We start from the raw sequence: 27,116 nt of genomic DNA on the forward strand, positions 1-27,116 counted from the left end.
TATTGTTTTGCAAGAATATATCTTTAAGGCTTTCCTAAGTGTGTGTTACTGCAGTAGGTTGAAATATAATACCCAAATCAACTCCAGAGTACTCACTCTCCTGGCAGAAGAGGCAGAGAAGGTATTCTGAGATGGTGTTGGTATCTGCTCCATGATACTACTCTTGCTTTCAGAGTTGGAATGGTTGACAATGGCTTCTGGCTTTGTATCTGTGATTTAAGATAAGAGAAGCAACAAGTGCAAGTATGAAAATCTTATCTTTGTGTGCATATATCCTTTTCTTCTAATAAAAAGGGTTGCCCATTATCAAAACAGATTATTAGGGCCATGTAATTCTTGGACTCAAACTAAGATGAAATCTCTAGCAACTATTACCAGAAGAAAATTAATTCAGTGGTATCCCATCTTAGTAAGACTCCAATTCCAATTTCCAGAAGAAAACTGAAAACTGATAACTGTCTCCACATTGTTAGTTACATCATATAGTTACATAGATTCAGTAAGCTATGTTTGGGGAGGGGAAGATTAACAGGAAAAAAACAGAAAAAGTGTAAGATAGACCTTGCTTTCTAGGCAATTACAATCAAGAGAAAAAGATAAAATACTTAATAATAATAGTAACAGTACAAGATCATATATAATTTATGTGTTAAATTGGTTGATTCAGATCAACAAGTACTGTAGGAGTTCAGAGGAGAGAAAAATCCTCTGACACAGGAAACAGTAAGGAAAGCTACTACATTAGTCAGGGTTCTCCAAAGAAACAGAACCATGGAGGAAGCTGGAAGACAATACCTATTGGCAGGCAGAGGAGAAAGAAAGGGCATGAGTAATGGCTCAGAATCAAAATACACACATCTGTTGGTCAGTGAAGGGTCAGGGCTAATTTAAGTAATGGGTATTCTTGGGGTTACAATAGGAAATGAAGGTAGAAAGGATTATAAAGGATGTTGAAAGTTAAGCTACAGAATTTTAGTAATTGAGCCCACATAACATAAATAGAAGTGGTCTGTCTCAGTAAAGTCATCAAGCAGAAACCCTGTCTTGTTCACTGCTGTATACTAAAAAACTAGCACTGTGCCTGCACCTGGTGGGTATCTTTCTGGTCTATGTACAGAACAGAACCCTAGAGTAACTCACCCATGGATTATGTGACAATTTTAAGCCATAACCTAACTGTGACACTTGGCAAGTTACTTATCATATTTGAACCTCTATTTTCTCATTGATTAATCAGGGATTTTAATTCTTGCCTTATGAGAATTGTTATAAAGATTAGAGATAATGTTTTTAAATTGCATAGCTCAAGTCTGGCCATGGTAAGTCCCTTGTGTTATTATTATTAATATTATTATTTTTGTGGTTATTGTGAATATTCAAGGCATCTTTAAAATACTATCTGAATATCTCTATCCCCAAGAAATCCACCTTACTAGCCAATGTGACAGATTGGTACAGTAATAGCTCCCAGTGAATTATGACTACCTGAATCAATACTCTTGTGTAGTATCTGAGGTCTCATATTGACTCTGTGCTTGATCATGTGACTTGTTATGACCAGTAGGACATTAGCGAATGTGACACAAGCAGAGGCTTGGAAAGTGCTTGTGTATTGAGGCTTGCCACTTCTGCCTGCTTTTGAAATCCAGATGCCATGTGAAGGAGCAGGGGCTAGCCTGCTTAATGATAAGAGACACATGGCCCACTTGCCCTAAACTTTCTAGCCAACCACCAGAAAGTAGTGTAATGCCATCCAGGACTAGCCATCCCCCAGCTGACTTACCAACTGACTGCAAAAACATGAATGAGCCCAGCATTACCATGTGGAGAAGAGACAAGCCATCCCTGCTGAGCCCTTCTCAAATTGCCAACCCATAAAATTGGGTTGATATAAAGAGTTTTTGTTTTAAGCCACTAAGTTTTTGGATGCCTTGTTATGCAGCAATAGATAATTGATACAACAAACGTTTACTTTAAGTCAAATAAATACAAGGGAAAAAATAGAAATCCAAGTCAAACTGTTTACATTCACCTCGAAATATAATATTTTTTACTACAACATTTATATGTAAGACACATGAAAACTGACATGTCATGAGATTGTATCTGTGGATCTTCAAAAATGGGATAAATGCATTCAACAAATATTTGTTCCATATATATATACATGACAGACAACATTTGGAAAGATTCAGATATAATCCACTTCCTTGGACACTTATGACATATATTTACTCAGCACCCACCAGGTAGAAGGCCCTGCGCTTGGCATACAGGAAGAAGAACAAGACACATAATACATGCAAGTACTCCTGAAGCTTGCCAGTGGGAGAACAGCAGAAGAGATGAGAAAAAAACAGAAGTAACTTTAATACTAAGCAGTATGAGATAAAAAATATGAAAGAGGTTCAAATAAATAGCTATAGGCGTCACAGGAGAAAATAAAACCTTGTATCTATATGGTGAGGCTTCATAAAGGAAGTTGATTTTGAGCTGGGCTTTGAACATGAATAAAAATTCAGCTGGGAAAGTAGGGAAGCTTGCAGGAACCATCTGGCTTCTGCCTACATCAGGCTACTAAAACTGCTCTCTAGAATTACTAGTGACTTCCTAATTGCTATATCATCTTTAAGCACTCCCTTCTGACTACCACCCTGGCTTAATACATAAATACATATCCTGTTTTTTCTCAGTCTTTCTGACCATACCTTCATTGCATCCTTCCCTGATTCCACTTCACTTCCTAACACAGTGTGTCCTAAGATTCTTTTTTGTACCTCTTTTCTCTATAATCTCTCCCTTGGGGATCTCATCCTTTTCCATAATTCTACCTTTCACTCCTCATGCATATAATTTCCACTGGGTCCCTACGACTCTGAGGAGTCCATGTTACAGTCAGTATCTCAGGCATGTCACTTGCCAGTTATGAAACCTAATTCACCTAACCTCCTATAGTGTCAATTTCCTATCCTAGAAAGTGGTGATAATAATATATACCTCAGAGTGTAGTTGTGAAGATTAAATAAAATGTTTAAGTGTGTGACAAAGTAAAAAGCACTACACAAATGTAAAGTTTTATTATAATTCCCTGAACATAATCTTTCTTACTAGTGAATACCATTGACTGCATTTATATCTCTCATGTGACATGTATTTTATTCATGTATATGCCTTTTTATTCCACTACTAGATATATTCAACAAAAAAACATTTAAAGAATGTGAATGCCTGTCATGTGTCAGGCATTGTGCTGAGACCTGGGAGTACAATGATAAACCCAGAGTTCCCAGCCAAAATGATGAATGCTACAGCAGAGGTAAGTATGCAGTGCTAGAGGGACACAAACAGGGGAGTAATTATCACAGCATGGGAGAACAGTCCATTCCTTTCCAGCTTCTTGTACCAAAATAACCTAAAAAAAAGATTTTTTCAATCTGCTAGCTCCTATAGCTTCTAACAAAAATCACTCAACAATGTTTGATGACCTGAAATGAATTCTGAGGCACAAATAAACATTCAGGGGCAGGAAAGTCAGAGCATGTTTGAGGAAATTAAGCAATCCAGTTTGGCTAGAATATGTCCTTACCTATTGGAAAGGTCAGCCAGAGCTAGATTATGAAAGGTCTTGAAGGCCAGACTATGGGGTTTGGGATTTATTCTGCAGGCAGAGATGGAGGGAGATGATCACAGAAGATTTTTGAACAGAGGTGTAGCGTGATCACAAGAGTGTTGTGGGTGTTTTACTACAATAGCAATGTGGAGATGGGCTGCAGGGAACAGAGACCTGAAGCTGGGATACAAATCACAAAGCTATGGCAGTAATTCAGGTAGTTCCCTCGCATTTTCTTAACATCTTTGTAGCTAACTGAAGTGATCACAACAGAACAAGCCCAGATATTAATTCAAGATAATACTTGACGCCTAGAACATGTAAGTACTCAATAAGTAATACAAATATCAAAAAGATGCACATTTATAAATTTTGATAGGTACTACACTAGCATTTCCAGGGAAAGCTGTGTCCGATTAATAATAAAAATTCAAGTCTTAATGAATAACAAGATCATCTCTAACACCGCAAACTTAGCTGGTGCCAGTCTTCTCTATAAAACTGATAGTCTCTAACTTCCTTTGGTAACATTCAATGAGCCTCAGAGATGGAGACATGAAGAAGAGCAGTATTCTTCCATAATTGATAGAGAAACCATGTCAGCAAAGCCAGACCTCATCAGGAGCTGAGGCCCAGACAACAGAGTAAGTTAAATATCTTCATTATATATAGGCCAGCTACAGCAGAGTTCAGAGGAAGACAGAGACTCCATTATAAATTTAATGTGTGATCCTTTCCCCTCTAACTTGGTCTTTTGCAGAAACATTTCATCTTAACATGGACTCAAATCTGGAGGAATAATATGCCAGTGAATGTGGGGCATATGTACTGTAAAATCCTAGTTTACCATTAACTATCAATTATGTATGACAACTATTCTATTACAGTTGAACCTCTGTTCAGGAAAACCCAGTATCTACTTTCTCAGTGTCTGCCAGACTATGAATCAAAGCCTGTGGGCTATTCTATAACTTGTTGGTCTGACCATGTTAAGCACCTCACTCTCACTGTCTGGGTTCCTGTCTTGCCAAATAATAAACTTAAGCAGCTCCATATAATGTATATGTTATCAGAGTCATAAACATAAATATGATTTTGTTCCTCCCTCCATCCCCCGCTCAGGAACTAATGAGGAGAAGAAAAAAAAATTTTTTTTTAGGCTTCTTGTTAGGGAATCAGACAAACCTGAGAACTAAATGCAAATTTTCACCAGCTGGTTAAAATTATTGACTGAAAGTGCCTCTGCAAAAATCTCACCTTCTCTGCCTCTCAGCATACTGACTTTTTGGAATCTGGCCTCAATGCCATATACCAACCCAAGGTCAGGACAGTTGGCTCCTTCATACAAGAATTCTTTGTGTACCTTATTATATGGCTACATAGGAACTGGTAGATGTAATCTAACATGGCTCACAGCTTTTAAAAACAACTTGTCATTACAATTTGACATCTTATCCTTGAAAACTAAACTTCAAGCTCTTTTGGGGGCCCTCTAAACCTGGCTAGCTTTCTGACAAGCAGTAATCTCATCACACTATGGAAATGGAGGATGTTTACTATGAACATCTTTGCATTACCTGCCTCTTTCTCAGTTTCTGACTCAGAAGCTTCATCTTCACCTTCCTCCTCCTCCTCTGAGCTGGAGCTGCTGGATTCTTTGTTTTCTTCCTCCATTTCTTGGGACTTGGGTGTCTCTTCCTCATAGAGCATCTTCTCTTTGCTTAATTTAAGATGACAATTTGAATGTAATTCAGAAGTGACAAACCACGTAAGTTTACTGATAATCAGGCGTAATAAAGGGAACAAGTCTATAAACCTAAATGTAGAAGCAATAACAGAAGTATATTCAAATCCTTCTTTACATCTCTGTGGACTTCTGAACACTTGGCTTTTGCAGACCAAGGTTTAGTATTAACCTTAGAGCAGGATCAAAGGGATCTGGCCTATTCAACATACAGAAAAAAGGAAAGCTATGAATTTTGATGATAATGGGGCAGACACATATTAAAAAAATAATAATTTAACAAATGTTTATTGAATATTTATTACATGCCAGAAATCATGCTAGGCACTAGAATAGTGGTAAACAAAACAGATATAGTCCCTGCACTCATAGAACTTACAGTATAGTAAGGGGAGCAGTTGGGACTAAGAACCTATAAGCTAGCATAAAAGAAATGCTGCACACAGTCTCAATTAATTTCTAAATTTAAAATGCCTTCACCCATCCTGTGTTTACCCCATGTATCAGTGCCACTTCCTTGCCCCACAAACTTTCCCACATGTTTAAAGATCATCTGGCTAAAGCCAAACATAGAATTTCTTTACTGTATAAATTCTCAAGCATGTCACCCACACACAGCAAAGCTCTTCCCATTCCTCAAAGCCTAAATGTCTTACTTCTTAAAGAGTCCACTCTGCAACTTGCTGCTCAGGTCTGATTCAATAAGTTTATTCCGTGTCTCCTTCTCACTTCGAAGCTGGAAATTGAGAAAACAGAGAAAAAGGGGAAGATGTTGACTACTTGTGAAAAATCAGCAGTATTGAAAAGAACCAAAATAGTACTGTCATTCTGAAGAAGATAAAACTAACACCAAAGTGGGAAGAGAAAAACTGAGAAAAAGAAAAACACGTCTGCTGGGTCTCCTTAGAAGATAATGACAGAGGAAAAACCTCATCCATGGTAGGAGAGAAAAACCACGGTGTTAGAGCATCAATAAAACTGCCTCTATCAAATATCCAAACCCAATCTTCCAAAAAAGTCTAGATCATAAAGGATAGAAAACCAAAAAGAATTTTGAAAGAATTCTTTATGATCCATAAACTGAAATAAGTTGGCAATAGTTCTAAAGAATACACAGGTACCGAATGGGAAATAAGCCCTTAGAGAAAATAGTCTGGTACTTAGACACATGCTCTAGACAAAATGTATTTATATCCCTGGACCCAAAGTTATGCAGGGGGAAAATATAAGTACCATTCCCAGTAATGCAGAAATGTTAATCAGTGAAGATAATTATTTATGTTCAAAAGCCTAACTCTGCTTAGTAAAGGATATACAAGAACTCTACTATTTTTTGCAACTTCTATGTGAATCTAAAAATTATCTGAGTAAAAACCTAACTATGCAAAATGTACATCTTGTATTAGGAAGGCTGTTGCTGCCAAATAACAGCACTGATACTGTATTTGGAAAATCCCAGCTTTTAGTGATCCTGACTTCCCAAGAAAGAAAACAAAATGAACTATAAGTTGTGTTTGTCTGAGTTTTATGTATCTGACTTTTCCACTGAGCCATGAAGTAATGAGAATCTTCGCTTTACAGTCCAGACATGATGCTGAATACACCCGAGGTTAGATATGGTTGGTTTGTCCTATCACTGAGCTATACAGTCCTTTGATCAGACTGCTCTGTTTCACACATTTGTCCTAAACTTGAGCTCACATGCACTGAGCCTTGCGTAGCGCATGCAAAGGAAAAGACAAGGGAAAGCCAATGATTTTTTTTTCTGTTCTACCCTGTTATCACTGATCTTTATTCTCTTCACCCAAATTACTCATCCCCTTTATAGGTAGAAAATGTGACTATTCATTCTTCATCTGTATATTGAGTAGGTTTTCCATTCTGCAGTATATACATGGGCACCGTGCTTATGTACTTCTCCTGTATAGCACTTAGTAGAATGACACACATACCAAACAAGAAAAGACGTAAAATCTGGGTTTCATGAATCATGAATAAGTATGAATCACTGACCAAGTATTGTCCAATATCGAATAATAGTTTTAGGTTTGTGTGTTTGTTTTTTAAGAAAGAAATATATTCCTCTCTCTAATAGATGGACTTTAAATAAAAATATCCTTTTAGTCGATAATAATTATAAAAAAGCTATGAGGTGTCCTCTACTCTGGTACTCCCTATTTGGAAAAAACTCTGATTTGAACATATCACATTCATTTTCTAGAACTCAAGGGTAATTATTAGTTTTTTGTTGTTGTTTTTAACTTTTAGCTGCTTGAAGACTATCTTATAATGAGTGGTTCCTGGGATATCTTCTCCTAACAGACTGTAGATAGTTCCTGGAGGGAAAAATTAATATCTCTGGAATGCAGATATGTCCAATTCAGCTCTAAGCAGATACAACTAAAACAAGTGATTGGGATACATGGTGTGGATTGCAAATGGTTAGAAAAGCTTTAAAAGTATCAACCAGAAACTCACCACATTCTGCTTCTTCTGGAGCATCTCCAAGTGCTCTACAAGACCCTCATCAGCCACATCAAATGGTGTCTGACCCTGGCGGAGAAAAGGGGCACCATGACTGATAAAAAACAAAGCAGCAATCACATGACTTCATTTCATCATGGAACTACTCAATATTCACTTTTTGTCTTTGATTCCAATGATAGCTGCTTACCCAACTAATCTACCCTACGTTATAATGCCTTCTGTCACAGAGGAAACAAGAAACATCAAATCCTTTAAATACAGTTTTACATTTTGTAAAATAGTATTGAGGAAATCACCACATCATTTCTAATGCTTATTGCCTTTGGCAAATGAAATCCCTACCTGTACTAATCCCAACCTGTACAAGTGAAATCCCTACCTGTACTAATATGGTATTAATTGCTATGATAAATTCAATAAAGGGCTCTTAAAAACCTCAGAGGGAGGTCCAGGACACATGTGCACTGAAGACTAAGTCACAGGAATCATCTTTCTTTAAGCGAAAGGAGGGCAGATAAGGATGTTATCTCTTTTAGAAATCATCAGCACATTAAGGACCTTGACCTAGGGGCTGAGAATGAAACCTGAGTTCAGGAGAGATGTGAGGCAGATAAGAACATCTACTAACTAAAAGGCCATGTCTCTGGACTCTGAAAAATCAGTAGACATAGGAATAGGAGTTCCAAGGCTTCTACATTGTTCGAAGTGAGGCTGTTCCAGCCAAACTCAAGGATCTCTGTCTTTATAACATTTTTAATGACTCCATGTGAATAAAGCTCAGTTGTTAAAAGACTCTGAATCAAAAGAATAATAGAATCTTTCATTCCTCACCATAGACAGTGGCCTTAGTCTCCCTCAAAGCTCATTTTTTGCCAAAGGCAGAGTTATCTTTTTTTTCTATTTGTTTGTTCTAGAGGCTTTAACATAAATAGAATCAGAAGACTAGGTCAGTGGAATTTTACTTTACATAGCAAACATATCTCAGTGTTGATAACGGGGACAGGGGCAGGGAGGTGAAAGGGAACACCATAGCTAACAGTGATGTATATTTCCCCAGAACAGTCAGCCTGGTCATTGAACAGACACTTTAAGCCCTTTTTTCTAAAGACCCACCCACCAATCTCATTGCCTTTTTAGAGGTTCAGGCTCACTAACCAGTTTGTTTCGAATGTCCATGTCACAGAGTGCTTCTGCCAGGATGGAGCAGGCCTCCTTCACTCCCCAATGTGCAGCAGCATGGAGGGGAGTCCAGCCATCATGATCCTGAACATTGAGTTCATAGCCAGCCTGAATCAGAAGTCTAAGAAGAAAACCCCAAATAAGACCTTTATCTACCCTATGTTACAGTTTTCTTCCAAATAAACTATCACCTAATTGATATTTCAGATTTTGACCCTGAACCACAGGAGTCTTATGACTACTTCTGCCCTGTAAGGCACAGCTCAGGTTTCATTGTTACTACTTTGAGCAAAGCCTAATTCAATTAGCCAAATCAGACAACTCTATCACAAGGTGCATTTTCCTCTTTCCAGTGTAGGCAGAAAGTAACATATAAAATGAGGACTCAGTTAGTTTTCTCTTCAGGGTACTTTACTAACTAGCTTTCTGGTTGGTCTTTCCAGGACACCATATGTTTACTGTAGACTCTCATACCTCCAATTTCCTGCTAATTATAAAGCTATAATCTAACTTGTATACATGGAAAAAGAAAGATATGACTCCTGAAGCCCCAAACTGCACTGGGCTGATTGAGGTTAACTATATCATGGGCCTCCAGATACCTTCCAAAGAATGAACAGAGTATGAATGTCACTCTCAGGCAGAAATGGAGTACCAAAACACTGCCATACCTACTAGAAACCCCATATTAGGTGGAATATGAAGCATTAGAAGAGCCTAGCAACAACTGTGTATACTATTCCTTTAGCAATCCATGTCTTTGGGAAAGCCTGTCAACATTAAGCACCAGGTGCTACATAAAGCATGTGGAGATGTAAGGAAAAATGTAACAGGTAGAGTAGTAGAATACAAATCCCTTGTATAAGTTTGACTATACCACACCAGTGGACATTACACACTCAAGATCTGTATAGTTAATCTAATGAGCCCCCAAAATTATCTAAGTCAAAAAGGACCAAAATGATCACAAGTCTGTCCTATATTACAGATCACAAGAGAAGGTGATTGTAGGGATATTAATGACAAATCATAGAACTAGAAGAGGTGTTGAAAGGTCACTTCCTAGACCAGTGTACCTCAACTCTGTTTCACACCATACATGTCAATGAAAGGTTAGAGGGATGGTAGAAGGGAGAGAGACCATCCATGGATGAATACCAGTAAAATATGAAAAAAGATTGCATAGTCAGAGAGGAAACCTACAAAAAAGGAAACACCATAGCTGAAAATCTAATTCACCCTCTGCTTCTAAAACCCACCTCTTCTTCTCCCAGTGAACCAGACTCCTGATTGATGTAAGTGGACAATACCTGAGGACTTCAGAATAGCCCTTGGCAGCAGCCACATGGAGGGCTGTAGCACCTGAGCGGGTCTGCCTCACATCCTCGATTTTCCCACTGTTGAGCCACTGGCGGGCATCCTGCAACATCTGTTGCTCTTCTTCTTTTCTTGACTGCTCTAGATCAACTCCTACAGAAACCAGATACCAGACAGCCAGCATTACTAAAGCTCCACTTAAATCTGACAGGATATTTTCCTTAGATTCAAAACACATCAGAAATATAACCACAAGATAAAAGTTTAGTCATCAAGTTGTATATTCATCAAACTTAGAAGAGCAATGGCATTTGTACACACATTAGTGGTCTTACCAGGGTTAAATTATCAGGTTAAATATTATGTGATATGGATCCATTAAGGAAGCACACCTAAAATTGTTTTTAATAGAACATAAGGACAAAAGGGGACATTATTTTTATATTATAATATTTGTATAAGGCTGTAAACTTCAATGTCCTTTTACGTGTTATACAATTTCAGTTTGCCAACAATCTTTTGAGGTAAATACAATAGGGCTTACTGTACCCATTAAACAAATGAGGAAATAAACACAGAAAGGTTAGGTGCCACAAAACACATTAGCGACAGAGCTACCACTAGAACTCTGATATCCTGGGTCCTTGTCTATTGTTCTTTTCCACTCACTACACCATAAAAGATTGGTATCAAAAATCTTGGTTAGAGATATGATATACTTTAAAAAATAAACTAACTCTAGAGTTCACTTCCATATGTAGGTAAATATACTGACCTGAAGCTTTATAATCTAGAGTAGATGAGTAGGTGATCTGTAGTTTAAAAAAATAGTCTGCTTTCAAGAGAATGTATATTTTGTTTCCTTTAAAAACATGGAGGAACTCCAAGAGCTCTTCCCTTTAGCCAACAACTCCCCAACATCTATGCCAGTGAAGAGGGGCTGAGGTGGGGCATTCCCCACTATATAAAATAATAAAATGTTCCAAATACAAACATACCCATTCAAGGAGTTTTACACTCATTAGTAGCCTATCTGTGCTTGGTCTGCTCCTTTTCAGCTCTTAAATGAGAACTTGTGAATTACCTAAGGATTATCTGTGTGATTTGGGGAAATGGATGGGATGAAGAGATAACCGATTTAGAACAGACCAGAACCCCACACAGAAGGAAGTGTCAGTAGTGCCACAAATTTAAGCACACATATGAATAGCTCTTCCAAAAGAATATGCTCCTTAACTGAAGAGTCAGCAGTCAAAACAGAAAAAGTGGTTTCTCAAATCAAAACTATTTTTAAAAACCCGATTTGTTAAAAAGTTATTTGTAAATTTTAAAGCAAAGTTTAGGAGATAAGACTGAATGCAACTGGAGGGCAAACTAACCATAAAATTCTTCAATTCAGTTGGGTGCAAAACTATACACAGAAGGCATTAAAAATAAACAGTTACTGACCTAGAACATCATTATTTTAAGGTAAGATAGGCCACTTTCTATAAAGGGCCATATATTAAATATTTTCAGGTTTATGAGTCATCCGGTCTATCACAACTAATCAACTCTGCTGTTATAGCACAAAAGCAGTTTTGGATTATATATAAATAAGAAGGTGTGGACAGATTTGGCCCTGCCTGTTCTAAAGGATCATGTCAGGAAAGGCCACTGGAGCTAAATCCTTCGGTATGAATTACAGATTGTGGATAAGGTTCTTTAGCAGAAACACTAAAAAAAAATCAGTACAAATCATGTTCACAGAGTTTTATGATGATTCTAGCAGATGTCCTAAGACTGTCTTTCCTGCTCTCTGCCTACTGTTATTCACAACATTTTTTTTTATCAAAAGAACCGGAGACCTCCAGTAGGAAAATCCCACTATGTTCTCTGAAATGGCTTCTTCTAAAACTATTAAACTATTAAGTAAGAATAAGTACTTTTACAGTATAATCTTCTAAGTTAGCTTCCTTACCTTAACAAACTACCAGAGTAGTTCTCATTGTTAGTATGGTTAAATATCATTTCAGAGGTCACAATAAACATCTTTACCAGCACCACTTACAGCTCTCATCAAGTGGAAAGATGTAAAGTCACAAACTGAATTTGGCTAATACATCAAATTCACATTGTATTCCACCCTTTCTTTGGACTGTACAATGTGTAGTAAAATCCAATACTATGTATACACACAGTAAGAAATGTTCACACTCCTCATCATGTCACTCCTATCTGTACGATGGGTATACAGCCTCGGAATGGCAAAAAAAAGGAATAATGACTGATCATCCTCTTAGCCTTTGGCCTATTCTTCTGTGAGTTGCTAAGAGGATACTTAACATTGGTAATTGATGAGTAACATCATGCAGACTGATCTAATCCTTTCCTGTCATATGATAATGAAAAGCTCTACACAGCAAATGGATTATTTTCTGTAAATATCAGCATTTGAGAGTCTCTCCTGCCCCCCACTAATCTCCTAAGTTACCTTGCTTCTTTACTTGCTCCAGAAGAAGATCCTTCATGGCTGGCTCTTCTGCAAGGTCAGAGGGGACTTCGCCTTCACTATTTACAATACCCACGCTGGCTCCATGGTTAATGAAATACCTGTGCAGACAAGACCAAAGATCAACAGGGGTTCCATGCAGAGCAAAGCCTCTAACTTGAGATTTTAAATATGGTCCCAGATAAGGTGTTCCATTATTAATTTCCAACTCCATTAGCCTTGAATAATTAGGACTGGTGGTTTCTCCATTTCCTGACAAGATCAATGTCAATAAACAGGATTTCTTTTATATTCATATTACCAACCCCCACCCTCTCACTCCCAATGGATAGCAAGAGACTTTCTAAATACCATAAGGAAGGCTTGTAGCCTTAACACTCACCCATCATTCCTAAAGTCCAAACACAGGTTTCCAAAAGGACTTAGTACTTGTAATATTAGGAATGAAAGAGAGTCCTCAGAAGCTAAGCAGAGAAGTAATTCTCACGAAACCTTTTGCAATGCCACGTTGGAGTTTAAGTAGTGTGTGGGTATGAAAACAGAAGAATAAAGCATGCTTTAAAATTTGCATGTATCCTGGGGCCAGCCCTTCGCTCACTCAGGAGAGTGTGGTGCTGATAACACCAAGGCCACGGTTCGGATCCCTATATAGGGATGGCCGGTTAACTCACTTGGGAGAGCGTGGTGCTGACAACACCAAGTCAAGGGTTAAGATCCCCTTACTGGTGATCTTTTAAAAAAAAAAAAAAAAAATACATGTATCCTTGTAAATTACGCCTCTGTGAAACTCTCCCATCAACCAGCCATCTACATGAAATCTTCTGCACCCTAAGAGTAAACTAAATTACTGACGAAGAAACATTAAAATGCTAAACAGATTCTAAATCCAAATAGAATACTTGATTCTGAAAAAGAAAGGTCTGATAATTTCAATATTTTACATGGATCCTTTTTGATTTTCAAAGTGCTTTCACATAAAATTATATTGTTAGTCTTAGCAAACATTATGAAGGAGGCAATGTGAGTACTATCACCACCACTTTAAGGAATTGAGGTTCATTCATGTTAAGTAATTTTCTCAAAATCACACAGCTGGCAAATGACAGAGATTACGGTCTCAGTCTTTTGACTTCAAGTCTAGTTCACCTTTTCTCTACATCAAGCTATTTGGGAGCAGGTGAGAACCCCAATAATGCTGAAAGCTCTATCAAACTCAGAAGCATTTAAAGGAGAAAGAAAAACTACTCAAACTAGATTTCAATCCATTCAACAATTCAATAAACATTTATTGGTCCCCTACTATGCTCAAGGAACCAACCACATTTTAGACACTATAAGAGATTTAAAATAAACAGATAATCAATATATGGCCGCTGCATTCAAAGAGTTGGCAGAGGAGAAAGAATCAATCGAGATTAGATTAAGAATGTTTTTGCTTTCTCAGTGCCTAGTACCTGATATAATAGGGCCTTGATAAATATTTACTGATTTACAGATCAATTACACATGTATAAAGCTCAAAGGCATTCACAATTCATCTCATATTCAACCATCTCCTTCCTCCCCTCCCAATCTCAGAGGAAGACAGTCCTCATTCAATTCCAAGGCTAATTCTCTCAATCTTTATTCTTAATGCTATCAAGTACCAGTATTCTGTCCATCAATTACCCCTTCATTTCCATATATCTCACCTTTTCTGGTTCCTCTCCCTCAGACCAAAGGAATATTCAACTATACCTCCTCTATCCTGAAAAATTCAAATGCAAATAATATACATAGTAAGCACTCAATAAATGTTTGTTGGATTGAACTGTACCCTATACTCTAATCAAACTAAACCACTTAGTGTTCCCAAACACCTCTCACTCTCACCCAGCTCTCTTCCACAGCTCAAGTTGTTTCCTCCAATTGGATGGCACTCCCTCCTTTCTCTTTTCCCTTGTAGAAACCTTTAACATTTTTCAAGGTCCATTTAAAATGCTTTTGCTGGGCTGGCCAGTTCAGTTGGTTAGAACATGGTGCTGATAACACCAAGGTCCAGGGTTTGATCCCTGTACTGGCCAGCTGCCAAATGAATAAATAAACGTAATAAAATAAAATCCTTTTGCCTTCATGAAGACTTTGCCTATTCTCATCAAATGAATTCTCTCTCTCCTTCCTTTTGCCCCACCCTCCCTCTTTCCCTCCCCTGCAAACACTAAGTCTGAACCTCTGTCATGATGTACACTACACCTTGATGCAAATACTCTATCAGACTGAAAGCTACTCAAGGGCCACAACTGTGTCTCCTTACTACTATCATTGCCATGGCATCTGACACTTACTCTCTTCTCTTGGCATCACATAATTATTGCGTTTACTGAACAAAACATCTTAACCACTCTGTTCTGATATCTATTCCATTCCTTAGGGGATTAGGCACAACATCATTCAGGTATACATGCCCTTGCTTTTCCTTTTTCTGACATGTTCTTGGGTCCACAATCAAGAAGATTCATTTCTAGAAAGTAATAGGGCTCTCCATTTATCCGTTTTCTCCAATGTTAGGAAAAAAATAAAATAAAAACCTCTAGTTTTATACTTTTACCTGAACAAGAATAAATATCAACCTATGAAGTAATATCTACTTTTTTTTTTTTTTAAAAGATGACCGGTAAGGGGATCTTAACCTTTGACATGGTGTTGTCAGCACCACGCTCACCCAGTGAGCTAACCGGCCATCCCTATATGGGATCCAAACCCGTGGCCTTGGTGTTATCAGCACCACACTCTCCCGAGTGAGCCACGGGCGGGCCCGAAGTAATATCTACTTTACCTCTGAAAATCCACATTGTTGCCCAGAGGCTCAGAAATAGCCATTAGCTCAATAAATATGCCCTTAAAAAATAAAGCCTTCCTATGATCCCTAAACCATCTCTGATACAAGGTCTTTTTGCTACTATTTTAAGGGAGGAGAAAGAAAACAAAGTGTGTTCAAACTCAGAGTAAATTAGCATTCCAATTAACTATAAAGTCAAACTAAATAATGTACGTTGGGTCAATCTGCTGCTTCTAAGTTAAACACTTATTCATAATAAAAATGCAAAAACACCCAGCTAACTAGCATTAAGTCTGAACTCAAATTAAAATGAGGAAAAAAATAGCCTCTAAACCTCCCTTTTTTTTGATGTACCATACAGAATTCAAATATGAGACAAAAAAGATCATCATGGAACAAAAAATAAAATGTATACTTGGATTCTTCCTGGAAAGCCAGTTTGCCTGTTATTCATTTCTCCTCCCTTGAAAGTTAGAGTTCCTAATGATTCTTGGGATAAGAATGTGAAGTGTAAGATCTTTAAGATTCAAAAAGAAAAATGACAAGATGACTGCTATAGTTTGAATGTCCCCCCAAAACTCATATTGAAGCTTGATCCCCACTGTAACAGTGTTAAGATAGTGGGAAATTCAACAATGGTATTTGAAAGGTGAGGCCTTTGGGAGGTGATTGGATCATGAGGGTTCTGCCCTCATGAATGAATTATCCATTCATGGATTTAATGGGCTAATGGATAAATGGGTTATCACGGGAGTGCACTGCTGGCTTTATAAGGAAAGCAAGTGAACACATTAACATGCTCAGCCCTCTCACCACATGATACCCTGCACTGCTTCAGGACTCTGCAGAGAGTCCCCACCAAGAAGCACATGATGTGCTCTCCTCAACCTTGGACTTCCCAGCTTTTAAAACTATAAGAAATAAATTTTGTGTCTTTATAACAGATATTCTAAGTGACAGAAAACTAATACAATGACAAAGGGTTCATCTTATCTAAAAAACATTCTTCATTGGCCCTGAGGCAAGGCAACCAAAATGAATAATAAAAACATTGGGGTCCTTTTCCATTGTATAAAAACAATGCTACATACTGCAAACAAACAAATGACAGTAAAGTCAAAACCTGTCTAGTATTAATATGCATAACGAAAGATAAATTAACGAAGGCCATCCCTACCACCACCCCACCTCTGCAGTGGGTTCTGGTCTAGATGACCTCTCTCATGTCTAATTTATAATAATTTGTATGAGGAAATACTAACACAGATTTATTTCATCCAGGTAATATTTATTTGGGCAAGAGATTGTTAAATTTTGAAATTATTCCCAAAGAAATTATGTTCATCCATAGATATAAATTAAAGAAACCACTGTAATGAAACACTTAAATCATTCTCAGTACTCAGCTTCACAGAAAGAGGATAATGCCAACAGAAGTGATCTTAATTCTACGCATGAGCTCTCCTTAGAAAAGGGAAAAAATACTTGGAGAAAAAGTCAATCCTTGAATATAATATTTGGCAGTACAAATATCACAAACATGCCATCTGAACAAATAACCAAATATCAATAATGATAGGCCAACATGTTCTATAAATGTTTCTTAGATAAACGTTTTAAGTAAAATCAAAATCTATGAGGAAGTCACCTAACGCTTAGGTACTAGAATGCTGGCATCACTGGATAAGGCTAAGAATCAGAGCCTTTCCTACAAGACTCTGAAAAGGGGGCAGCCTAGGGGATGAAGAGGTGACTGACTTTTACTAAATTAAAACAGAGCAAGGAACCAGAGTGAAGAAAACTGCATAGCTCATTTCTGTTGGCTTTGGGGCCAATCCAGTCATCCACTTTTTAGAACAAGCAGCCCAGTCAAACACCAGTGCTGCTGCCTAGTGTTTCTCTGGCTCTGACTCTTCCTTTGTTTGACTTCTCCCACTCAACAGCAAACCCAGAGACTCAGTCTCTCCCCCAGGAAATCTGGGCAAATCAGATTCTGTGGGAAGTCATTCTCAGGCTTCTACAGAGCTGCCAACATAATTCTCTCTGCTGCTTGCTGAATAAGAGAAACGTCATGGATTTCTAATCATATTATTGAAAAGGGCCTTAAACCAAGCAATCAGATTCATACACAGAGAATAACATGATTTTATTTAGGGAATTTATCTTATCACTCTAAAGTTACCCTCATCTAGAATACACTCAATTGCCTCATTTTAAAGATGTCTCAACTGCCAAAATGTCTTTACTATTTAAAAATAACCTCCCTGATCATTCTTTCTTACAAAAGACATTTATTTAGTCCCTCTTATATTCCAAGTACCATGTGGTCAGGATTCTTCTGACCAAGGGATGGGCAAGAAGTCATGGAGGTTAGTAGCTACTAATGTATCTTATTAAACATACCAATTCAACTAATGTGGAGAACACATGTCAATTGCTACCCTTCCTTTACGTCATCACACGTTTAGACTCATTCTTCTGTGATTAACTATATGGGTGCTGTTATCAGTAATGCCAGGCGTTTTCTACCTTCATTTGTATTAAGCACTGATGTTTTAAAAATACAGTAAAATGGGTGTACAAAGAAGTCCAGAAAAAAATCTCTAGGCCTGCCTATATATGTGCCCAATTACAATTGTTCAGAAAGTGAACAATGACAGTGCAATAGACAGAGGCCACTTCTGCATATATCAACAAATATAAATTACCTGAAACAGAAGCAAACAAAAGTTTCAACTAAAAAGCTATGGATTTAGCAACTATATAAAACATTTTATCAGTTATTCCTTAAAAATAATTCAATTTCCTATTTCTATAATCTATAATAAAGAGAGATTGTAACTATTTATGAAATTCAAATTCTTAAGAGCAGAGGAGAAATGAAGGCTATTCCTATAAATACTCCAAATCTACACAGAGATTCACTCACTCTGCTATGTTGAGATAGCCACAGGAAGCTGCTGCGTGAAGGGGTGTCCAGCCCTCGTTGTCTTGCTGGTTTACATTGGCTCTGTTCTCCACCAGAAACTTCACCATGTCCAAATTTTCATCAATACAGGCCTGAAAAGAAAAATCCATTCATTCATTCAATAAGCATTTATTGAATTCTAATATGTGTCAGACACTGCTCTGGGCATTGACAATGCCCAGCAGTTCTAATGATACATTAATTTCTATTTCTTTCATACTAAGTATCCAGAGCATGACTCCTATACTTTGTGATCTTATGCAAGCCCCTTCATGTCTTCATGCCCCAATATCTCAGCTGTGAAACAAGTACAATGATACTCAATGTTATTTATAGTACTATTAGGATTAATTGTGAAAGTGATTTCTAAAGAGCTATAAATGGGTGAGTTGTCCATCATTACATTATAAAAAGGAGGGCGTGTTAGACACTACTGATTTGCTTATGAATTTTAAAAGAAAGTAATCACATAGGATCAGATAGAATTTTCTCTGTGGGAAGTTGTAGTTTAAGACTCTAGAATTGCTAAACAACCCCTGCTTTGATGAGAAAGGGCAGGGTGATCATTTCAAGCAGAAGCAATATGTTTTCTTTGCATGTATGAGGGTACTTCAAAAAGTCTGTGGAAACATTTATATTGTCTTTTAATTCTATTTTTCCACATACTTTTTGAAGTACTATCATATATTTTCCGAATGGCTTCAAACAATATGGCAAAGTATGTTTATAGTTATAGGTGGTTAGGTATCTTTATCTCCCCATCTCATGGCAGAAATTAGGAGTAATCAAAGAAGCTTTCTGAATAAAGGCTTTTTAAGCCTAGCATAAGCCTAAAAGAAACAGTCACAAACAGCAATGAGATCTGCAAAAACCAAAAGACTGTCATAGGATAGCTACAGAATAAAAAGAAAGTAGAAGGCCCACACTGACAAAAGTAATCATTACCAAGGCTTAGATGGTTCCAAAACAGTTGGAATAATTCCCTTTTTAAAACTTGCCTTTTAATCCCCTTCCAAAAAAAAAAAAGTTAAAACTTTAGCTGAGGAAGAATTAATTATCCAAAATGATTTTCATAATAGTATCAAGACATTATTTGCTTTTCTATTGTGTTGACATTTGCACTAATAGTGCAAAAGCAATGATGGGTAAAACTGTTGGTGCCTTAGCACGAATCAAGGCAATGGCATCAAAAGATACTAGTGATCACTGTAATTTTCCCCACCACACTCTTGCAGTTCACAAACAAACAAAAAAGGCTAGTTTCACTTAAGAATGACCTTGATGAAGCAGTAAAAATTATTAATTTTATTAAATCCCAATCCTTGCCTTTCTGCCTCTGCTGTCACCATGGTGTCTGAAAAAGCGTGTGGTGAAGGGGACAAAAAGCAGGTTCTGAAGTTCACCCTTGACTGCGCCCACCCTGTAGAAGATGGAATCATGGATGCTGCCAATACTGAGCAGTTTCTCCAAGAGAGAATCAAAGTGAATGGAAAAGCTGGGAATCTCGGTGGAGGGATTGTAACCATGGAAAGGAGCAAGAGCAAGATCTCTGTGACTTCTGAGGTGACTTTTTCCAAAAGGTATTTGAAATATCTCACCAAAAAATATTTGAAGAGGGCCGGCCAGTGGCTCACTTGGGAGAGTATGGTGCTGATAAAACCAAGGCCACGGGTTCGGATCCCTATATAGGGATGGCCACTTAGCTCACTGGGTGAGCACGGTGCTGGCAACACCAAGTCAAGGGTTAAGATCCCCTTACCGGTCATCTTTTAGAAAAAAAAAAAAGTACAAGTTAGACCAATGGGTTTTAATATAACACAGTAAGAAAAGTCCATTGACATGGTTTCAGTTTCCACATGGCAACTAACATTTAAGAAACTACAACTTGTTGGAGTTTTGGCCTAGTGCCCAAGAAGGATATCCACAATTGTCTGAGCAGGCTATTAAAATACTCCTCCCTTTTCCAAATATATACCTATGTGAGGCCAGATTTTCTTTATATACTTTAATCAAAATAATATATCACAACAGATTGAATGCAGACATTAAAAGAAATTTGTAAAAATGTAAAACTATGCCACTCTTCTCAATGTTTTTTGTTTTTTGAAAGAATAGTTATTTTTAATTAAAATATGTGATTTATATTAACATGAAATAGGTTATTATTTTAAATAAATTAATAAGTACATTAAAAAAAAATTTCTCAGTAATGAACAAAGTCCTGAATAAATTTGGGGGGACCTGAATAAATTTTTAAGTGTAAAGGAATCCTGAGCTCAAACAGTTTGATAACCACTGTCTTCAATCTACCATATCAAGGGATATTTAATAACAATAATGAACAACTGTTTAAACAGCAAAAGATTACTGTGGAAAGAATTAAAGTTAGAACTCCAGAGGACCTTTGTAACTACAGGACTCAGAAAGTATATATAGAAACTCCCTCCAGAGATAAACCTCATGTCAATTATGTCTAGATGCAAGGGGATGGATGGAAAAGGTTGATTCCATTTAGATGAAAATTTAATTAGGTAACTCTGGTTACAAAAAATATCTTTGTCAGTTTTTCCCAAACTATTTGATACTCTTTTTTAATTACTGAGATTAGATGTGATTAATCAGCTTAGATGTGATTAAATGTAAAATAACATATTAAATCTTACCTTTTGAGGCCATATAACTTTTATAGCCAGTATTCATAATGGTCTCTTTTTCAACAGCATCTCCAGAAATTATATTTCTTCTGTGATGTTTTCTTAGATTTATCAACTTCTACAAGGATTGAACCCGGGATCTTGTTGTTATCAGCACCACACTCTAACCAACTGAGCTAACTGGCCAGCTCACTCCTATTTACTCTTCACTTTTTTACTATGTAAAATATTTGATAATTATTCATAACATTTTTAAATATTTTATAATTATGGCTGTCACTAAATTGGTCATATATTGTATAGTCTCCAATTCCATATGGCAGAGTCTAGGCAACTCATCGCAGAGTACTTCATTAAAACCTGTAAATAAAGACTTTTAAGTGAAAGGACAGAAGAGGGCACTTTTCAAAAAGGTATTAAAGACCAAGGAGAAGAAAGTGTTTTAGAAATTGTGCTGAATACACTCTTTGCCCTCAATAACTTCTGTATCAAGAAGGTCAAATGTGCCTGCTTAACCTCTGTAGGCCAGGGCAGTTGGGTCAACTGCTTCTTGTGTGGTTGCAAAATTTCTTTGGCTCTGAAAGAATAATCTAAAAACTTAGCTCCAATAGCCACACCACCACTAGGCATACTTTTGGAAGCCAGTCCATTCAAGATCATTCTTTGCCCTTTGAAGATGACAGCAGCCAAATTCCAGAGGGCCTAAAATAAGCCCAGCTAGTCCAGGTATCAAATGGGAGAAAACCTATCTTTTCTTTTCACTTTCCTCTAATGTCTCCCCTCCTTTTCTTAATCTCCTTCACCCCATCACTACTTCAGTTTTCTTCCTTTTCAATTCTGTGATGTTGCTGTCCATAAATCTCAAATCCCTGATACAAAATTTTGGGGGGAATGACATTGTGAGGAAGTTTGAGAGAACAACAACAAAGAAAAACCTGGCCTAATCTGAAATGTAACTTGGCAGATCATCAGTCTCCAAACTCATCTCAGAGAAAATAAAGTAGGCCAAACATTTAAATCATTCCCTATAATGTCCACAAAGTGAAGGACAGTAAACTGTTAAAAGCACCAGCTTTGGAGTCAGACCAGGGTTGGCATACCAGCTCTGCTACTGCATATAACCTTGAGTAGGATATATAACATAATTATCAGTGTACTCATCTCTAGCATTGGAATACCACCTTTCTCATAGGGTTTTGTGAGGATTAAAGGAGGTAAGCCCTTGGAATAGTTTCTGATGTTGTTTTTAAGCCAATAGTTTAACAAATAGCAACTTACCTAGGGGAGAAAAAAACAAACGTACAACTGTACTTACTCCTCACCCATCACAGCCCTCTCCCCCACCTCCAGTACCTAATGGGAAAAATACAGTTTGGTTAAAAATGTCTTTGAACTAGCAAGATTCTGGAGTTTGTTTGTAAGTCTGACTTCAGGAAACTCCTTCTCTAATGTTCAGAATCCATGTGGCCTAAGTTCAGGCACTGTATGAATAAAATATTATGTACCATGGTTAAGCGGCCTATCCTTGTAGGAGAGATCAATCAACAGTTATTTGATTTTCATGAAATACTCCTTGGGGTGACTGTTCTCTCTCTCTTTCTCTCTTTGCCTCCAAAAGAAGGAATATGACTAAAGCCCTATGGGTGAGAGATGAAGGTTCTTGAAAACCTTCTCAAGTGAATAAAGACTAAATTTAGATGTCCTTCCACCCACTCCATCTGCAGCTGTGCTGCTGACTCATGTTCAACTGAAGCGTGGCAGATGAGCAGACTTGCCCAGGGCCACGGACTCCAACACCATGGCTCTACACAGAGCTATACTAAACCTTCCAGGCAGACACGTCTTTCCTGTTTTTAGGAAGAAGGCTAAACAGCTTTTGATGTTACCCATGACAACAATGGGAAATCTCTTCTTTGTCATTAACCCAAATTCCTTCTATTGTGGCTTAAGTCTATTTCCTCCTATTTTGCATTGCTGAAGACACACAGAATATTATTAAAGTAACAACTTGTCCTACACTCCATAAGAAATGGAGATATGACTTAACTACTAGTTAAAGAGACTGAGTTAGAAAAATTTCCAGTAATAAGTTAAAGCTTCCTAAAATCAGCATGTCACATTTCTCTGGGGATAAGTTATCTCCAAGGAAAAATACTTCATTTTACCAACAGAATGGGGAAAGAGCACTATGATGTCTCTGCTGTACCTGATATTGCTCTCTCTACATCAAAGGCAAAAGTGGCTGATAGTTGATCAGTGTCAGAGCTAAATCTGGGAGTGCAGAGAAGACCTTAAAAACAAAGCCTCCCTGGTTCCCAAAATAGCCTCCAACCGTCACTGCCACCAAGTGCCAGCTTTAAGAGCTGACCTTGCTGTTGTGCCTCGGAATACTGCTAATACTACCTGCCTCAGCTTCAGAACAACTCCTTTCCCCACAAAACCCAACTTCTGGTGCCGGAGCAGATATTTTACACTAGAAACTGGGCTTAGTGCAGCCTAACACCTAGTTGTTTGAATTTTTCAGCCCATACTTGCCTTGATTTCAACGAATCATGCTGATAAAAGTGTTGGGAGAGTACATCAAAAGACACTACCAAAAGAGTAAAAAGGCCACCCACAGAATGGAAGTAAATATTTGTAAATCATATATCTGTTAAGGAATTGATATCCATAATATAGAGAGAACTCATAAAACAACAAAAAACTAAATAACCCAATTCAAAAACAGGTAAAGAAATACAAATGTCTAACAGCACATGAAAAGAGTCAATATCACTAATCATTAGGGAAATGCAAATCAAAACTACAATGAGATACCACCTTGCACCCATTAGGATGGCTACTATCAAAAAAATAGAAAATAACAAAATTGTTGGCTAAAATGTGGAGAAATTAGAACCCTTGGACACTTCTAATGGGAATGTAAAATGATGCAGCCTCTTTGAAAAACAGTGGTTTTTCAAAAATGGTGGCTTCTCAAAAAATTAAAAATAGAATTACCATTTCTATTCTATTTAAAATAGAATTTTGGATATATACTCAAAATAATTCTGTGTATATACTCAAAAGAATTGAAAACAGGGTCTCAAAGAGGTATTTGTACACTCATGTTCACAGCAGCATTATTCACAACAGCTAAAACATGTTAGCAGCTCAAGAGACCACTGATGGTTGAATGAATTAACAACTATGGAATATGCATACAAGGTATATATTCCAGAGCGAGTGTGGCCCTGCTGACACCTTGACTTCTGACTTCTGGCCTGTAAACTGTGACAGAATAATATTCTCTTGTTTAAAACCCCCAGGTTTGTGGTAATTTTTACAGACGCCACAGGAAACTAATACAATTGGCATATAATAGGGAGTCAGAACCTAGAGTGTCTGCCACATCCTCGCTCTGCTATTAATTGAAAATCACAGCCGTGATTGATCCCTTCTTTGTCAGATGAAAAGTCATCAAAAAATTAATCATACCGGGGCCAGCCTGTGCATCACTCAGGAGGGTGCGGTGCTGATAACACCAAGGCCACGGGTTCGGATCCTATATAGGGATGGCCGGTTAGCTCACTGGGTGAGCGTGGTGCTGACAACACCAAGTCAAGGGTTAAGATCCCCTTACTGGTCATCTTTAAAAATAAAAAATAAAAAACAAAAATTAATCACACCACTTTTCAAAAGTTTTTAACTAACCACTTTTTAACTACATTAAATGGAAAGTTTTAGAAAGTTCTTACCAATCTTCAGCTCAAATAACAAAACCCTGTAAGACCTAACCATGGTTCTCACATTAAGCATTTTTCTGAAGGTATTTTGGCTGCAGACTGAAACTGAAACTGGGGTAGTAATTAATGAGCTCCCTGTGAAACCCAACATTTCTAAGCTCAAAATCCCCTTGCTCCAATTAGGTAGCCTCATCGTATGCCAAGAAATTATACAAGTAATTAAAGGTGATAAAGGAATCAGTAAATTTGGAAATCTCCACCATCAGCAGATCATCACTACACAAAGGCTTTAACATATTAGCAGTTAAGATTGACTGATCCAGCACTTGAATCAGTCCTTCCAAGTACCTGTCTCTTCATTCCAATCAAGATATAGTGTAACTACTGCTTAAGTTAGACTCATAATAGCAGTCTGCTCCAACACAACAGGTGACCCCAACAACTTTCAGCCCGGTATGAAAGACTCACAATCCCACTGGCAGAGACAGTTTGGCTCCCAGACAGTGAGAACTATATCTGATTATGTACTCAGTGGTCAGGCAGGCTCTGGACACAGATCTGTACCCTTTCAAGAGAGATAGCCAAAAGAGACAGCAGAAGCAAAGAATTTTCCATGGAGTGTCACACTGATTAATATTTTTGTCATCAGTAACCTAGCATATTACCCAAAGACTACAAATGTTTATAATTTAGGACCAGAGAATGTCTTTCTTCAATTAAGACCAGTATCATATTGCCTAAGGGTATGCTTATATACAAGTATCAGAGTTACTATAAGTATATACTTAAGTTTCAAAAATGTGTTCATTCTGGATTCTAACAAGGTCTCCTCTAAATGCCCCAAGTCCTTACCCTTCAGATAATGTTTCCCTCAGCCTTCTCTTATTCCCCATGCTTTTATCCACTAAATGAAGAAAAGCTCATCAAGTTGTCTCATAGCTGTCACCTTGGCAACTTTTGTACTATACAAGGTTATACACGTCCAATCTCACTCTTGTCATCAAGGAAGATTTTTTAAAAGTTGAGGAGAGAGAAGATGAAGAAAGGGCCCAGAAAATGAAAGCTGCATTTTCTCAAAGCTCATAGTTCATCTGCAAACAGAAGTGTTATAGTTCTAATCTCCAAATCTCTACTTTGTTCCTAATTTTGAGGAACAATAAATGAGGCCTAGTAATTGTTATAAAAATTCCAAGTATGACTTTCTCTCAGGTCAAAGGAGAATACATAGCTGAGTAACTCTGATGCTTTTATATAAGTAAGAAAGTCCTGCTGAAGTTACTTTCTTACAAATTCTGCACTTAAGAGCTGAGAAATACTAAGTAATGGAATGATTCACCTTAACAAACTTGATCAAAGCTGTAAAGAAAGGAAAGAATGTGGCAGCTGGAGCAATAAGCATCAAGTCTTTCCATTTCACAGATGGAGAAACTTAGCCCAGAAAAGTTAAATGACTTATTTAAGGTCACATATTCAGTTGCAGAACCACCTAAATGCTTTCTACCTATCAATTTAGAGGTATCCAAAATAGAGTTCATGGATTAAGGTCAAGACACCACTTACGTCGTGGAACTTTTTTTTTTTTTTTTTTTGGCAGCTGGCCAGTGCAGGGATAGACCCCTGGACCTTGGTGTTCCCAGCACCACACTCTAACCAACTGAACGAATAGGCCAGCCCTCATGGAACATTTTTAATACCTGATACCATCTCCCTAGAAATAACTTTAACATATATAGGGTAAACTAAAATTAGTCTAGTCCTCCATTAATTTCATATGAGAAATGTAATCAATCTGTCAATTTTAGTTGGTCACTCCTAACTAAATGCAAAACACAAAGATCTCATTAAAGTGTTTTGGTTACTACTCTGTTTATTAGCATGAGTCTGGATTAGAAACCTCCCTCATATCTTGGCTTCCTGGCTTAACCACAGCCCCCCAAAGGTCTACACTGCTGCCAACTTGGCATGTAGAGTAAATTGCTGTCCCATGGAGAGAGATTTTTCTATTTAACTCTGGATCACTCTGTGCCCATAAACAAGTGTTTCACAAGCCACAAGAGCACAGCCTGAAAGCTATGGCATGGGCAATGCTCCATAGCTGTCAAGTAAGCCTGGGGGGAAAAAAG

The 27,116-nt window shown here is 37.5% G+C and overlaps 1 protein-coding gene across 9 annotated transcripts in view; it reads right to left on the minus strand.

Moving 5' to 3' along the window:
- PPP1R12B (protein phosphatase 1 regulatory subunit 12B) overlaps window positions 1-27,116 on the minus strand; it is a 219,989-nt gene that overhangs the window by 138,179 nt on the left and 54,694 nt on the right. For all 9 annotated transcript variants that reach the window (XM_063113839.1, XM_063113841.1, XM_063113835.1 and 6 more), the window contains exons 2-9: window positions 18,576-18,706; window positions 12,811-12,929; window positions 10,331-10,490; window positions 8,997-9,141; window positions 7,833-7,907; window positions 6,011-6,090; window positions 5,188-5,330; window positions 97-209 (exon numbers count right to left, since the gene is read on the minus strand). In XM_063113839.1, coding sequence (XP_062969909.1) covers window positions 97-209; window positions 5,188-5,330; window positions 6,011-6,090; window positions 7,833-7,907; window positions 8,997-9,141; window positions 10,331-10,490; window positions 12,811-12,929; window positions 18,576-18,706 — 966 coding nt within the window. The remainder of the gene's footprint in view (window positions 1-96; window positions 210-5,187; window positions 5,331-6,010; window positions 6,091-7,832; window positions 7,908-8,996; window positions 9,142-10,330; window positions 10,491-12,810; window positions 12,930-18,575; window positions 18,707-27,116) is intronic.

The sequence above is a fragment of the Cynocephalus volans genome, chromosome 11 (genome assembly GCF_027409185.1).
Source record: "Cynocephalus volans isolate mCynVol1 chromosome 11, mCynVol1.pri, whole genome shotgun sequence".
Lineage (NCBI taxonomy): Eukaryota > Metazoa > Chordata > Mammalia > Dermoptera > Cynocephalidae > Cynocephalus > Cynocephalus volans.